Source organism: Acartia tonsa, chromosome 5, assembly GCF_053477335.1.
Source record: "Acartia tonsa isolate MP-2025a chromosome 5, ASM5347733v1, whole genome shotgun sequence".
Lineage (NCBI taxonomy): Eukaryota > Metazoa > Arthropoda > Copepoda > Calanoida > Acartiidae > Acartia > Acartia tonsa.
The window spans coordinates 39,729,255-39,746,187 of NC_137264.1; the positions used below are offsets into that span (position 1 = coordinate 39,729,255).

Here is a 16,933-nt window from a genome sequence, read left to right on the forward strand (position 1 = left end):
TAAAGTTAAACTCGTAGCGGGCTAAAATAACGATACCGTCCATTCCACTACCATTGACTAATCTCCTACGGAGCTATACTTTAATCCTTTTTTGGTCCCACTGTGTCAGTAACCTAATCTAATAAGTAAATTTACTTTGACTTTTTAAAATTTAATAATCAATATATCTTTTGAAGTTTTTCCAGTATGGCTTCGAAACAGTCAATTTTCCCATCGAGGATAGCAAAACTGGTTTAAGGCTTTTAATTTTTCATTTAAATTTCCGCGGAAAGCTCTCTTATAATACAATACGATGTATGTATTATTGATTTTGTAAAGAAAATGAATAATTTCCTATTGTTATACGAAAATTTAACGTAGGCGGTACTAGTATTTTAGTATTTAATGACATCGTTATGTTATTAATCTAAATTAGAGATCTATAAGACAACGACCAATAAATTGATATACATCCACAATAATGATACACAAAATTACCCCTTCATTAGATTATATTTAATAGTTGGAACGGTTAGACACTCAACTTAAAAAATCAACAAAAAATTCAATAAAAGTCACAAAGGTTGTTAAGCGAACAATTAAACTTTTGGGTTTGGTGTAAAAAAAAACCAGCCCAATGTCCCCTCTCAAATACGAGCATCTCAATAATAAAAAACATGAATGAAAAGTAATTCTAGAAGTATGAATTCTTTTTCTATTTTCATTTTTATTTGTATAGTGTTTTCAAAGAGAGGGATAAATCTTAACATAATTTATACTAGAGGCCTCTAGGTGTGAGAGGGGGTAAAAAACCCGCCCTTTTCACATATTTTTTTTTTGGGGGGGGAGGTTTTTTATTATTTGGGTTATTGCAATCATCAATACAATATATCAAACAACAGTTAAAAACCTTCCCAGGACCTATTTATAGCTTTTCTGTAAAGGAGACCCATATTCGTGTATTTTACGATGTAAAGGAGACCCATATTCGTGTATTTTACGTTTAGATGAAAGGACTTACAGATGGACTTTAAGTATAGTAAAGCTTAGCTTTAATCCTATTATAATCCTTATAAAGTAATACGGATATTTTGATTGACGCTTAAGATCTTAACTACTCAACTGATTGTGTTTTCTATTTCTATTAATCTTGTGGTGGTATTTATTTTCTAGCCCCTACCAATGCAGAACCCTAAGATGCTATTGCGACGTAGTGGCTAGTAAGATATTAAGCATTGAAACAAAATACACTTCTTATCATGTTTTCTATTGTATTTTCATCCTTAATGTAAGTTTATTTTATATTTATAAACAGTAAACTTACATTCATCTAAAATTTATATATATTCATTTTTACTTTTTCTTGGTGCAAATTAAATATTAAAATTTGTTTAGATATTTTAAATTCATGTATTCAATAATCTAAAGTGCAATTTGATAGGGCACAGAAAAGTACGTCTAAAAATGGTAAAGGCTAAAATACTTTACAGTTCTTTTTAAAATCTTGTTAAATATATAATTTGTTATAGACTAACACACAAAACCTTTAAAAATAAATCTACGTTTGAAATTTTTATTCATTACATTATTGCACAAATTCATAAAAGTTTAGATATTAAATTACTTGGTATAATAGTTAAGTTTATGAGTCATTTCTCATTTGTTCATGAAAAGTTTACATTTTTAAATTTTTTAAATAATTGATTTGTGCACCATATTTCAATATTATATTAAAGTTTCCTTTTTTATTTTTCAGGCCTTCCTGCCGTTCTGTACCCAAGGAAGTATGTGAACCATCCTGTAAACCTGTTTACTGGTGCAGAAAGTGTTCTGGAGGCAGCGGATCAGGGTCAAGCTCACCTGCGGTTGCTCCTGTCTATACTCCAAGTGGCTCAGGCTCTAGCCTGTCAGACGCATACAGCTCCCCAGCCTCCACTGATTCATACGGTGCCCCATCTGGTAGCCCAATTAGTTCTGCAAGTGATGCCGGTGGAGACTCATACGGATCTCCTGTGTCTAGTCCAATTTCATCTAATACGGCTTCTTCTGATTCATATGGCTCACCAGCAGCGTCACCGATAAGCTCTGGCTCATCTAGCCCTTCTCAAGACTCTTATGGTTCACCAGTAGGAAATCCAATCGGCTCAGGATCATCAGACTCTTATGGATCACCAGTAGGTAACCCAATCAGTTCATCTGGATCAGCTAACTCTCCAAGTGTTGCCAATCAAGACTCTTATGGCTCACCAGCTGGACAACCTATATCTTCGCCATCAGGAGGAACCCAAGACTCTTATGGATCACCAATCAGCAATCCAGTCAGTTCATCAGCATCTTTAAGTACAGCTTCAAGTTCTGGAACAAATGACGATTATGGATCGCCCGTGGGGTCACCATTAAGCTCTTCTGGGTCATCTAGCTTCCCCTCAACCAGCCCTGCAGATGATTCTTATGGTTCACCTGCTGGAAATCCAATTTCATCTGGTTCACAATCTGGTGGTAGTCAGGATTCTTATGGCTCCCCTGCTGGAAATCCTATCAGCTCAGGCTCCCCATCAAATGATAATCAAGACTCATATGGTTTACCAGCCAGTAATCCTATCAGTTCAGGTGCTCCAACAAACAGTGATCAAGACTCTTATGGCTCTCCCGCCGCCTCACCTGTAAGCAACTCTCCATCAGAAGATTCTTATGGTACACCAGCATCAAACCCCATAAGCATCTCATCTTTGCCTTCCAAACCTTCCTCACTAGGAGCAGATGAATCATATGGTTCACCTGCAGGAACCCCATTGAATAGCAATGCTATTGAATCATCAGCTGAGAATCTTGATTCTTATGGTACTCCTAGCTCAAGTCGTATTGGTAGTGGGTCAAACAGTCAATCTGCATACAGTTCACCTGGACGACAAGCAGCAGTTGATCCAATTGTAGAAGATGATTCCTATGGCATCCCAGCTGCTAATCCTACCAATAATGCTGGTCTTAGTCCAGTGGACACATCCCTGGAGGATACCTATGGAACTCCTTCCTCTGATCCCATTGGCAATGGAGCAGAATCACCTGATTCTTACCTGGGTCCCAATTCTGCAGAACAACAGGATGATTATGGAACACCTGCTTCTAACCCCATCAGTGCAGGTAACTAAGAATACCTTTTTTGTACAATAGTTGAAACGTCGAGTCTTAAATAAAAATATATATTTTTTAGGTCAAATAAAAAGATAATCATAGTTTTGAATCAATCAGAACATAAAAGTTCGATATACTATCAATTTCTGCTGGTATCCTTTTGCGCAATAACAAATTTCAATTGGTCTGTCTGTCTGTAGTAGTTTTATCTACTAAACAAGAAGTAGTTTTTAAATTATGTGTAAATACATCTGGAAAAAATTGTGATACAAATTTTAAACGATAATTTTAAAAGATATGGTTATAATTCAAATTTAGGAAACAACGACGACCCCTCCTCTTACAACGACCTGATCAGCACATCAGCCGGACTCTCCAACGACATTGCTCCTGCAGATGATTCCTATGGGCAACCACTAGCGGATCCTTTCAATGATGAGGGTGCAGCTGCTAGCCAGAACACCTACAGTGTACCTGTTTACAGGTAAGATAAATTAATTCCAGTATGGCTTCGAAACCGATTAATATCCGCTGGATTAGAACTGGTTCTAAGACATACTGAAAAACCATTTATCATGTCTTATTATTTCTAGTTTTATACGCATAAAAATGTACAATCATAATATTGAAGCCAGTTTTGTTAGGCCATCTCTTCGGCATCTCGGAGCTGACAAAACTAGTAGTAATCCTATAATTTTAAATTTCTATTTCCGCGGAAAGCTGTTTATATTACGATGCAATAAATAACTAATATAAACTGGAATGTTTATGTGTAAAAAATGTTATCTTTTTTAGCATCAAAACTCATTTTTGTAAAGATTTAGGTTTTAACTTTGTTTCTTCTTCAAACGTTTTATCTGTTTTTTTATATTTTTTATTTTTAATCAATGACCATATCAGCGAAAGGGTAGTTATATTCGAAATAAATGAGGGAGTTTATTTTGCTTCATGGTCTTATCCCATAAGATCCCTGGGTATACCTATCTAATAATTGCCTCTTCTAATCTATGTTTTATGATCCTAATATTATTTTAGACCATCAGCTAACAACGTGCTAGATTCCTACCTCCAGAAGCCAGTATCAGATCCTGTGAGTGGCCCTCCTAATTACGACTATGAGTCACCTTCCTCCTCTGCTGAATCTCCTAACTACGATGCTCCAAATTACGACTACGAGACTCCTACATCCTATGATTCCCCGGATTCTAACTCACTAGAAGTGTACTCTACTGTTAATTCTTCTGAAGATATCATTGACTTGATTGGAGATTATGTGGATGGAGATGATATAGATAGCTATGGAACAGGTAAATATTTTGGGGATTTTTCAAACATTTTTAAATTGAAAAATAAAATATTTTAAGATTATGTATAATATACATTGTATAACGCTTTTAGCTTACTAGCAATAGCTAACTACTATATGCATTTACTAGCGGATCATCAATGGGTCTGTAATCAAAGGGGATGAGAAGGGAAGAAAAATAGCCTTAATCCATCCTATTATGTTGGATAGTGAGGTCTTACCGTAAAAACAAAAAGCCTTACTACTTTAATATGATTATGTGTCTTCTTTGTTTTATATTTTGTTTTGAATATTATGCATATATATTCACATTTTTTTAATTTTAGGTGGTGATTCCGAGTCAACCCTGTTTATAGACATTGCCAGCCCCATAGATTCGTATGCCACAAGAAAGCGGAATGCTAACCTGGAAAATGTTTCACTTGAGGTGGATCTTATGAGTCCTGATCTTGATGTGCTAGATTCTTATAAGAAAGTTAGCCAGGAAAATAATCAATATTAAATCAGCAAAAACTTTCAAATTTCATATATATGCAGAAGATATCATTTTCAACTAAAGCCTAAAGCCTATCCTTTACTGGATAGTTTCTTTTAGGCCTTGGGAAGGTTTATAACTATTTTGGAAGAGTCTAGCGCCACCCTCCCAGGATAAATCACTAAATAAATATCTAAAAGTTGCTGCTAAGCGGCGGCAATGTTGTTAAAACACTAATAAACAAGAATAAGAAACAGCTCATCTTAACATAGACAAATTATTAATTAAGATGTAATCAAATATTTTGTAAAATATGAGTTTAGAAATTTATTTCATCAAGAAATATATTAAAATAATATTTCACACGAAACAAAATTTAATATTACAAAAGTTGAATAGTATTTATATTTACAATCTTTCATAAGATAATTTCTTTTGTCAATAAAATTTATTATATTACTTTTCAAATTCAATTTATATTGATATGAATTTAGTTTTCTTTTTTAATTCTCATTTTTTTCAATAGAACAAAAATTCAATTATGTTAAAACGAACATATCTAAGTTACAAAGTAAAGCTAATCTATATATAACTAGTAGGTATAATCCTCTAAAAGCAAAACCTAATCGGCTTAACATCTAGGAAGATCCAACAGGACGAACGAACGGACAGGCATCTTCCTACTCAGATTTAGTGGTGTATGTAAAGTTTTAAACCAAAGGAGGGAGGAGACATCGGGCTGTTTATTACACCAGTCCCAAAAGTTTTATAATAGCCTTTTCTTGTTCATTGGCTTAACAACTTTGGGGACTTTTATTAAATTTTTTCTTGGTTCATTACGTTGAATGTCCAAACGTTTCAACCACTAATTGTATATCTACAGAAAGTGTAATTTTGTGTATCGTCAGTGGGAATGTACATCAAATTATCGGGCAATGTCTTATCTCTTGAGATCCCTGTGTGAAACTATATGGTTGATTGGATATTAACCTAACCTAAAAAATAATGTCAATAAATCTCGAATTATGGCATATCCTGAATTAATATAACAAGAAAGTATTTCTGCAAGTATACTCTTACTGAAAAACGGACATATTGAATAAATACCCTTGCAAAAGAGTAGCTCCTATCCTAAAACTATATCATAAAATACATTTTACTTAAATGTACAACTAAAATCTGTATTTAAGTACTTTTTCATCTAAATCCTTATACAGCATTAAAATATAATTGCTAATTATTGAAATAAAAAGTACAAACTTTCTTTCATAAACTTTAAAACGTGAGCAAAAAAATATATAAAATCTTAATCTTTTTTTCTCTTCAAAATTGTGAATTGTGTAAATCTGCGAATTTCTCACAATAGATTATTAGCAGCCCTCACCCCCTTTAACCGGAACAATGCCTAAAAATAAATAACCATTGCTAATTCTGCGGATTTCTGACTCAGGGTTGTCCAAATATTTGCCCTGCAGCTGCGGCAACCGTGCCATGACAAAAAAAACATATAGTTCTAAAGGGATAAGACAAGCGATAAATTGATGTCTATCCATAAAGATGATACAAAAAATTACCCCTTCTGTAGAATAAAATTTTTGGTTGAAACGTTTGGACACTCAACTTAATTAACAAACCAATAAAACACCAGTAAAAGTACCCAAAGTAGTAGCACAAATGAATAACAATACGTTATTATAAAACTTTAGGTAATAGTGTAATAAACAGCCCAATGTCCCCAATCTCCCTGGAAAAATGAACCAATGCTGACTTATGATTATTTGCTGATTAGTTTGTTGAGAAGAAACTTTATGAAACCAACTCTTCACCAAACAGGAGGAGATCTTTACAATATTCAGGCTTACCTAACAGGTAGATAGATAGATATATAGATAGATAGATATATAGATAGATAGATAGATAGATAGATAGATAGATAGATAGATAGATAGATAGATAGATAGATAGATAGATAGATAGATAGATAGATATGTATACTTGTTAAAATATAGTAAAAATAGGTGAATGAGCTGATTTCTGATAACTTGTCAGAACCAAACATTTATCATTTTTAGTGTTCATTTGTAAATACAATTTTTTAATGTAATTTTAAAAGTCCTCCTTTCTTAGAGTTAAATATAACTAGAGACGTTAAAAATGTTACTTATTCCTGCTACGAGAAAGAGAGAAGGGGGAATGCCTCGGTTCAAAAAAAAATTTTCATAATTTCATTCTATAAAAAGATGTTAGTAGCAGGGCCAATTTTTAAGATTCCAATCAAATGTACACCCAAAAAGTTAATCAATTAAGAAATATTTTTTGGTATTTTTGTAAAATACAAGTTTTAAAGTATAAAGAAGAGTTAGAGTAAATATCCTAATAACTACGTCAGTATATTATGGAACATTGACAACATTTATTTTCAAGATATATACAGAGTCTTTCAAGATAAATTAATTTTTTTCTTACTGTACATAGAAGAGAAGGGAATGGTGGTGGTACCCTTTCACAGAATAGTTATAAACCTAACCAGGACCTCTGAGATGCTACACTGTAAAGAAGAACCATATTGGTTCAGCGGTTAGCGTCAGCCTTTGGTACAGACAGACACACTCAAATTCTCTTACTTTTATAATTGTATTATTTTAATATTATAAGATTCGCGGAAAGATGTCTATATTACGATGCGATATATTACTATCAAATTTTTTTACTATTTATGTTATTCATAGATTTTATGAATACCAAAATACTGTATAAAATTTTGTAATAAGATTTCGATATCTTGTAAAATTACAGTGATGTAGCTAGCTAGATATATCCTATAAAAAGAAACATGCAAGAGAAAATGCAGTAACTATAAAAACTAAAATGAATATTCTATGTAAACTTTTTTTTTAAACATACAACGTCATTAAAAGTTAGGAGTCAATCCAATATATTCTAGATAATCTAGTTCTCCAATCTTTTAAATGGACCGATGGATAAACAACGTAGGATCAATCCGACTATATCATTTAGTACTCAAGGGCACTATTTTTTCCTTTAGTTGGCATAAATAGCCAGCTATAAATATCAGGGATCTAAAAGGATGGACAATGACCGATAGATTGATATACATTCTTAATGTTAACACTGAAAATTATCCCTTCTGTAGATTACATACAGTGGTTGAAACGTTTAGACACTCAACTTAGAAAACAAACCAATAAAAATCCCCAATCAAAGTCCTCAAAATTTTTAAGCCCACGTCTAATAAAACGTTGTTATAAATTTTGGGGACTAGTGTAATACACAGCCCATTGTCCACTCTCTCTCTCTTTGTAAAAATACTAGCTGCTGCGCTCCTAGCATCTTGGGGCTCTGTATTCAAAGGTTTGCAAAAAAAAAGCTTAATATCCAAAGGGCTAAATCTAAAAACAAATTGGTTTAAAACCTTGCCAGGTCATATATGAAACTTCCCTTGAAAGGAGAACTCAATCAGTTCAGTAGTTATTGAAATCTTAAGCTTCAGACAAAAAAAAACTTACTACTTTATATAATAGGATTTTAATTTCTTAAGTTTAAGGTTTCCATAAATATATTAACCAAAAATGTGTTACTCGTATTATAAGATTGCATCATATAGATCTAATATACATAATATTTTTAGGAGTCTACCCAGCTACACCCAAGCACCAGACCTAGATGCGCCCTATGCTGATTACAGCGTGTAAACAACCTCTATACAACTCCTGAAACGTTTTATAGTGCCGATAACAAATGACGTCACACATATTGTTCTGCCAATGGTAATTTATCTGTGTATTGGCCTATAATTGGTAATTTGTATTGTATGGCGTCATTTTTTTATGGGCACTATAACCACCTTTACCAACTTTTTGTTGTGGATTTTTTTCAGGGATCGGAAGCCTCACGTAAGCCGCGCATAAGCCTCAGTTTAAAACCTGCTTGTGAGCAGAAAAAAAAATTTCAGAAAGAAGGATTGTCTGCTAAAGAGCCGTTTTATACATCCAGCTGAATTTTATAGTGATAAAATCACGATTTCACTGAGGCTTACACGCGGCTTACGTGAGGCTTCCGATCCCTGATTTTTTTTACACCATATCAATACAAATTCCACGGCGATTATTTGTTAATATGTGATATGTTTATTTATCATTTATTTAATATTTTTCTTGTTTTTAATATTATGAAAAGTACAATTCTTAGGATCAAGTACAAAATACCAAGAAATGTATCTTCAAACTTAGTAGGTCAAGGTGGTGAAACGGTTGTCTGCACCTCTTTTATTTTGTATAACAATGAAAAAAAACGCACTCCGTTTTTATTGGCTGCCATAAGCTCTTGAAGATAGTAAGATAAACGTTTTTTTTGTGTATTTTTCACTTGATCCCAATTTCCTATTCATGTATTACTATTTCAATTGAATTTTAATCCCTTTTTTAAATTGTACCTTAAAAACAGAATTTAAAAAATCCTTTCAATTTTATTTTTTATTAAAATGAATGTTTTTTAATTAAATAAAACACAACTTTTTTTGCCAAGTTTTGGAAAGCTTTAAAATTCCTTTTCTAAACAACTTCGATTTTCTTCCAGATTTTTTAGTTTAGAATAAAATTTAATTCCTTTTTTTGTAAGAAAGAAATGTGTAGATATAGTCGGCTTTATCTCTTTCTAGTTAATAATTTAATTTAAAGTGCCATTGTTAAAATTATGCCAATTAGAGCAGATTTATGTTTCCTGTTAAATATTTTTGTCTTTACTTCAGAAATTACGGTTTATCCATTACATTATTTTTATTTCATATGATGTGTTAAACTATTTTTAAATATTACTTATAAATATAATCTTTATATTAATAAGGAGTAAGTACTTTCAATTTTATCAAAACTCTAAAACTATTTCAGAGCCATTACTTTTGTAATATATTTAAGAATTAATATATCACAAACTTTTCAAACTATATATCTTTAACACACAAACAAATTTCATTTACAGAAAAGAAAAACTGTACAGGGTGTTTCAAAGGATTAGACTAGATTATATTTTTTTCACAGCGGGAAATATTTTTTTATAGAGCAATAAATATACATTTTTAATTTAATACATAAGGAATATAGTAATTTTGTAATATTTGGGTATTTTTTTACTTTTAAAAGTAAAAAAAAATATATTTCCCATTTTTGAGGCACCCTGTATAGTTTGCCTGAATGAATGTAAGTTTGAGCTTATTCATAATTAATAGGATACCATTACTTTATTAACAAAAATATGAGTGGGGAACAAAAAATCATTATTTTTTATAAATCAAATAATACAATTTAGGTTAGAAAATAGTTTTAGTAAAAATTATTAAAAAAATTTAATTTATAAATTTTAAAAAATACTTATGTACTTTACATAAAATTTTGACCTTTACAGGCAATTTCTATATTTTTAAAGTTCATGTTATATGAAAAATAAGTTACCAATTTCTTACCATTTTTGTTTTATAATCTTTTCTTGCTTGTAACTTTTTTTGCTTCATTTTTTGATAATTATTAATTTTTATACAAGAATTATTACTAAAAGCTCAATATAAAGAATAATTCTTTTAAATAAAAAATATTTTTTCATTGTATAAAAATTAAATGAAAATAAGGCATTTTGTATGAATCGAATTCTAGTCTGCAAACGAGTCAAATTTCAGTCCCAAAAACTGTTGTAATTCTAATTATTTTTTTTTTATGTTATTTATCTAAATTATGATATTTATATGAAATATATTGTTTACTTTATGAATTTTTTTAAAAATCACGAAACCTTTACCAAACTTTTAGTTTAATTCCGGTTGACAGGGATGAAACATGCGACTGTAAATTTTTCTTGTATCCAAAGTTTTTAAGCACGTGCTTTCATTAATTGGATCATAAACTAGGGGTTATTTGATTAAATATTGATTAAATGGTTCAAACTTCCAGTTTCTAAACTTGTCAACCAATAATTTTACAGGATTTTATTGATCATCATAAAAGGAATTTACACAAATTTATCGTCCATTGTCTTTTTCCTGAGTTTGATTGCTCCAATCTTTAATTATACACCAATTCTTTTACTGGGGTCATACTGTGTAACTTAAAAAAATCTATATTTAAGCTTTTGATGAAGAAGGGGGCATGAAGAGTGTTTCGATCCTGATTGTAAAAATCAGGTAGAAGGGAATGTGATTCTGACAAACAATTCTAAGTGAAAAGTAGTTCGCCAACTCTACGCCAAAAAAATGTTTATTTTTCGGCAATTTCAAATGGAATTAATTGGCTGAATAGCAGCCCCTGGTAAAAATTAGGTTAGTATATATATACACCACTATAAACAATCTTAACAAGGGTCTACCCTATAACCCCCTGATTCCTCCCCTTAAAATAGCTAAGGTGTCAGGTTCCAAAGGTCATAAAACATTAAAAATTTATGAGGTTGTGTCATGCAAAATTTGAAAGCGATAGGACAATTCTAGCATTTCTATAAATTAATGATCAGAATTATCTGTTACAGACGAATAAAAACGGCTCTAGATATAACATGGAGTCCTGCAATGAAAACATTTGTCATCTTTTACATAACTGTGTTTTATATCTTTCCATTTAAAAATCTTTTTGAAATATTTGAATTTACGTTTTCTGTTGAAATAAAAATAAAAATTAATTTCATCGTTTCCTGTTTAAAATACGATGATGTCAATGGTTTGTGTTAGTTTTTAGACAATGGCCGAAAAATCTATGTACATCCACAATGATGATACAGAAAATAACCCCTTTTCGTAGATTATAATTAGTGGTTGAAACGTTTGGACACTCAACTTGATAAACCTACTAATTAAATTTTAATATAAGTCCCCAAAATTGTTATGCCAACTATTATATAAAACTATAAATTATTTATTTATTAATATAAAACTTTGAGGACTAGTGTAGTAAACAGCGCAATGTTTCCTCCCTCAAAGTTACAATTGGCTGTGTTGTGCTTTGGATAGGAGGGCGATTTTTTTATCTGCGATTAACCGCCTAAAATGGCAGTTTGATATTGTTGGTGTTTAGGAAGCCGTGGCTTCAATTTATCTAAAAATTTGCAGAAGGTTGAACCCGTAAAAAGCTGCCGAGCCCTGTCGTTCATGAATATCACTTGGTTTATAAATAAATTTAATACCATATATTTTATTTCAAATGTCTAGGTATTTTCTCTAGAAATTATCATTGATATGGATAAAACAACTTTAAAAGGCAAAGATATTTTTGTTTGTTTTACACATAGAAGACATAATAATATTTCCAGTATGTCTTTCGGTCCTTCCAGGCTAACAAAACTGGTTTGAATTTCAGGATTTGATTTTAATATTCGCGGAAAGCTGTCTATAATACGATGAGATAAATAACTATTAGGATGACTGAAAATGTGTTTAAATAAGTTTAAAGTGTAGGTACCATGTTGATTTATAATTTACTTTATCTTCTAATTTCCAAATTCCAGTAGCCGACAATTTTTAAATGTTTTATCCTTTTTTTTTATATATTTCATTTTTTTCCACTTGAATTTAATACAAATTAGATATTAAAAATAGTCTTCGACCACCGAATAAAAAGTTATCCATTCATTCATAAATTGTATTACAGCTCTTCAGTAATATACTATAAAGGTTTTCCATTCATCAACACTGATGGCTGCGTCCCCAGTATCTAGGGGCATTTAATGTGGGTAAGAAAGAAGCAGAAAAATATCCTAAAACACCCCAAAATCTAAATATAAAAAAACTATCATATGACCTATGTGAAGTTTCCCTAAAAAGAAGAACTTAAACAATTCATTAGGGATTGGAATCTCAAGCTTCAGAAGAAAAAAAAATCTATTTTCTAAATTTGAGGTTAGCAGATTCAATGGTTACCGAGGTCTTAACCTTCAGACAGATGGACTGACAGACATCGTTCTACTTTTTATCATAGATAGGATAAGTATGTCATAATGAGGTCATTTGTATGTTTATAATATGTGAGACGTTAGGACAATATGATAAGGATAGTCAAATGCGTTGTTTTAGTCAAAGTGACTTAAATGTTAAGTGTTAAGACAGTTGAAATACAATACAATTGAAATGATGATAAACAAAATAAACCCTTATGTATCCAACCAAAGCTTAATTGAAAATACCCAATATTTATGAGACAATCAATAAGATAACGCAGTTATAAAGTTTTGCGTGTCAGTCCAATGTTCCATACCCCCCCCCCCCCGAAATTTTTCCAACACATCAACAAGATTCTATGCATATTTATTTTCTTGTTAACACTTGTATGTATTATTTGTAATGGGAAGTAATTGTGTTTAAATAATAAGTATTAATACTACGTTCATGCCATTAAAAACTAATTTATTTGGGTATGACGAAAATTATCAAATAAATGAATAGAGAATGTAATTTTACTTTTTATGTTTTTTTTATGGAAGGATAGTCGTGATACTTCCATTACGGTAATTCCAACACACATTCCGGTTGATATCGCAGAACCTTAGTCAGTATTACATCAAAACCATCTGGAATATGAGATTCTTGATATTTTATTACTTTACTTGGGGCTATTTCCCCGAATGGAAATGGCTATGGCTTTATTGTGCTCCCAGTAAAGGCCTTAAAGATTAGAATCCGGAACTTTTGTCCGTTTCAAAATATCAATCCTTTATTGCAACTGCTACACTCAGCCAAGGCATCGCTCAGTCGCCAAATTTTAATCAAGCCACAGCCACCCTAATTAATTCTAAGCCTTAGCTACTACACTGTAAGCCTAAGCCACTTATAGCCTCCGTTACATTGAAAAGCAGCTACAAAATTTAAACTATTTTTTTTAAACAAACCGAAATCAAATGAGTCCCTCTTCAGTATTTTAAAAGATAAAAATAAACAAAAATAGATCAACCTTCATTTTTTTTTAGCAGCGAAGCGTCTTGATAATCCACTTTGTCCCATATCACATTTCTTTAGGTAAAACACTAAGCTTCTTTAAAAATATGAAATGATGGTGTAGTGGGGCTTACTTGAGACACTTATAAAATACAGCAGAATGACATTTTCGATATCCTAAACGAGTGGACAGATTTTTATGAAATTAGTAGCATTTTGAAGCATTTATTTTTCTCTTTTGATTTTACTTTTATTTGCATTTTTAAGCCCACAAATGACGGATCTCGAGTTAAAATTATGAAACATTAGTACTTTTTATATTCTGTGAAATTGTATGATATTATCATGTGAGCTCTGGAAATTTTCCAAGAAATCAAAATACATATTTATGCGCAGTATAAATATGTACATTTGACCTTTTAAGTCTACGCGTGTAGGTTTTTAGGAGATATCTAACTTTTGTACTTTTATTAGAAAGGCTCCAGATATCCAGGGACGGCATCCTCAATGCATCACGGAGATTTCCCCGGCACAGCTGAACGTGACTATTCGGGAAACTCAGCATACACTCCGGCCTGCTTAAATGTCATATGCAGACCTACGTGTATCCCTAGCCATCCCTGTATGATCAGAAACGCCCTCCAATACTATGTAATTTTCCTATATGTATATATGTATTCATTAATTTGTGTAAACTATGTTTGTCTATTAAAAATATATCAGTTCCGCAGAAACAGTTGTTAGTAGAGTATTAACTCCTAATTTTTATGCAGCTATTACTAGCTGCCATTAATTATCCAGAAACTTATAAATCCCCTGTGGGTACTCGTGAATAGTTTTGTTCTTTGTGTATCGGAGACGTTCAACAAAGGGAACGAGTCGCTTCGCTCTTGTATTCTCTCAGCCGCAACGTTACCAACTCAACGAGTAGCGCCGTCACACCGCTCGAGGCGGGCTATCTTGGTTTTTAAAAAGACAACAAGAACGTCCGATCCGTTACAGTGAAACTGGTGACAGCTGTGTTTGGATCAACTAAGTGCTCAACAGGAGATTTACGTGGAAATTACCCCGAGGAACTACGGTAATTTCGGACGATTGTGTGCAACCAGACAGTTTGTATGAGAACTGAGGCCAGAAAGGACGAGGAATACTGTGTTTGGAGACCAGTGTGGGACCATTCTGACGCTTGGAGCACCAATTTGGTAAAGTTTTCTTTAAATTTTGAAGAACTTTTGTTAATTTTCGACGATGTCGCAAGCTGCCGACCTAGAACAGTTGAACTTGCAGCGGGCAATCCAACAGGCCCAGCTGGAAGGAGCGCCGAATGAGCAGGCTCAGCTCATTGCGTTAGGCAATACCTGGTTGGAAAACCAGCGTAGGAAGCTTAACAAGCAGAATTTCCCTCGTTTTTGTAACCGTGCAGGAGAGGACTGGGACGGCCACAAGACGAGAATGGAGAATGCGTTTAAAATTGCTCGCCACCATTCATCGGATCAGGAGGGCAGGAAAGGCCAATACATCCAGAGTCTCGAAGGGGAAGCGTTCCAGATGGCCAGAGAAGTCGCCGACAACCAAGATGCGCTCAGCTACGACCAAGTCATGGAGAGGCTGGACGCCATCTTTTTAGCACCTTCGGATTCAGACATCAACAAGGATGCGTATAAGCAGTTGTCGCAAGGCAAGAATGAGATTCCCCAGACTTACCTTGCTAAGAAAGAACAGATGTGGTTGAAAGCCTATTTCCCGGACAACCGTGACCCTCAACAGTTCCAGAAAGAAGTAACCCTTGGTTTACGCCATCGAGAGGTACGGAAAAGAGTTTTTGCCAGTTACCTGGAATCACCAGCATGGCCGTTTTACGCGCCACCATCATGAATGAAATTGCCACGCAACGTCAGCTCATTCACCATGGAGATGCTGAGGACACGTCCATGGATGGCCTCGCCATGTCCAACCGTGTTGTCTATCGTAACGATGGCACGGAGGACATGGAGGTCAACGCCGTCGGAGATGGGAACAGTAGCGTCAAGTGCTACAACTGCAACCAGAATGGCCATTACTCGCGTAACTGTCCTAAGAAGAAGCAGCAAGCGAGTAAGGGTACGGGCGGTGCCACCAAAGATAAGCCGAAAGGTAACTGTCGGCGGTGTGGCACGCCTGGCCATTGGCAGAAGACGTGTACTATCCCTGAGGACAGGCTGGCGAACGTGCGCAAGAGGAACCAGGAGAAGAACGCCAGCGGCAATGGACGCGGTAGGCAGCAGCAAGACCGTGCCCGCAACGCCGTGCGAGAGATGCGTGCCAATGACCCTGGAGACAACGACAGTGGCGTAGGTGATGACGACCAAGCGCAATATTATGGGGATGTCAACTGCCTGGAAGCAGTTGGCCATCGGAGCAATACTTCAAAAAATGGCAGAGAGGGCTCCCGTCGGTAGGGCGGAGTTCCTCAGCAGCTGTAGACCCTACCACCCTCAACCAGATGCAAGGACAACGAGGCGCCCGGGCCATGGTTAAGATCAGCCTGCGTGCAAAAGGACCGACTGTGCGGACCTACGGTCTCATCGATACCGGTAATAAATTGCACGAAGGAGTCGCCGTAAATGAGGAGTTAGCCCGGAAGTTACAGCTGCCGATCGTTCCTTGCGATTTAACAGTAGGAACAGCAGCGAATGGCGGAGATATGGATGTCATCGGCCGCGTTTACAACATCAGCGTCATCTTGGGAGATGACTGTCCTAGCTACATTAGAGAAGCCTTGGTTATACCTGAGCTTCGCACCCCCATCAACCTTGGGTGCAAGTGGGTCGAGGAGATCCGCGGAGTCCTGGATTATTCATCACCAGTGCAGGCGGCGTTAGTCGTGAAGCAGACGAGAGTCCTGCTTGTACAGTCCATCGACCCCGAGGCTGCAAGTGCCTCAGAAGACGAAGAGCGGTCTGGAAAACCGCCGGGGGAGCACTCGCCCCCCAACCCTCAGATAAGTGTTTCATTACGAGCCTTCGAGGAGTTGAACGCAGAAATAAGTAGCTATAGTAGTGCCTTAAATGTTTGTAAACCCACTGTTAAAGAATTATGTAAAGCTGAAGATAATTTTGCTAATGGTAATGTGCAC

General features: G+C 34.2%; 1 protein-coding gene across 1 annotated transcript in view; it reads left to right on the forward strand.

Moving 5' to 3' along the window:
• The window catches only part of LOC145319483 (uncharacterized), a 231,080-nt gene extending 220,411 nt beyond the window's left edge, over window positions 1–10,669 (forward strand). The window contains exons 26-31 of the mRNA XM_080161628.1: window positions 1,736–3,120; window positions 3,430–3,595; window positions 4,147–4,418; window positions 4,744–4,899; window positions 6,680–6,761; window positions 8,542–10,669. Coding sequence (XP_080017754.1) covers window positions 1,736–3,120; window positions 3,430–3,595; window positions 4,147–4,418; window positions 4,744–4,899; window positions 6,680–6,761; window positions 8,542–8,605 — 2,125 coding nt within the window. The 3' untranslated portion in view covers window positions 8,606–10,669. The remainder of the gene's footprint in view (window positions 1–1,735; window positions 3,121–3,429; window positions 3,596–4,146; window positions 4,419–4,743; window positions 4,900–6,679; window positions 6,762–8,541) is intronic.
• The last annotated feature ends 6,264 nt before the right edge of the window (window positions 10,670–16,933 follow it).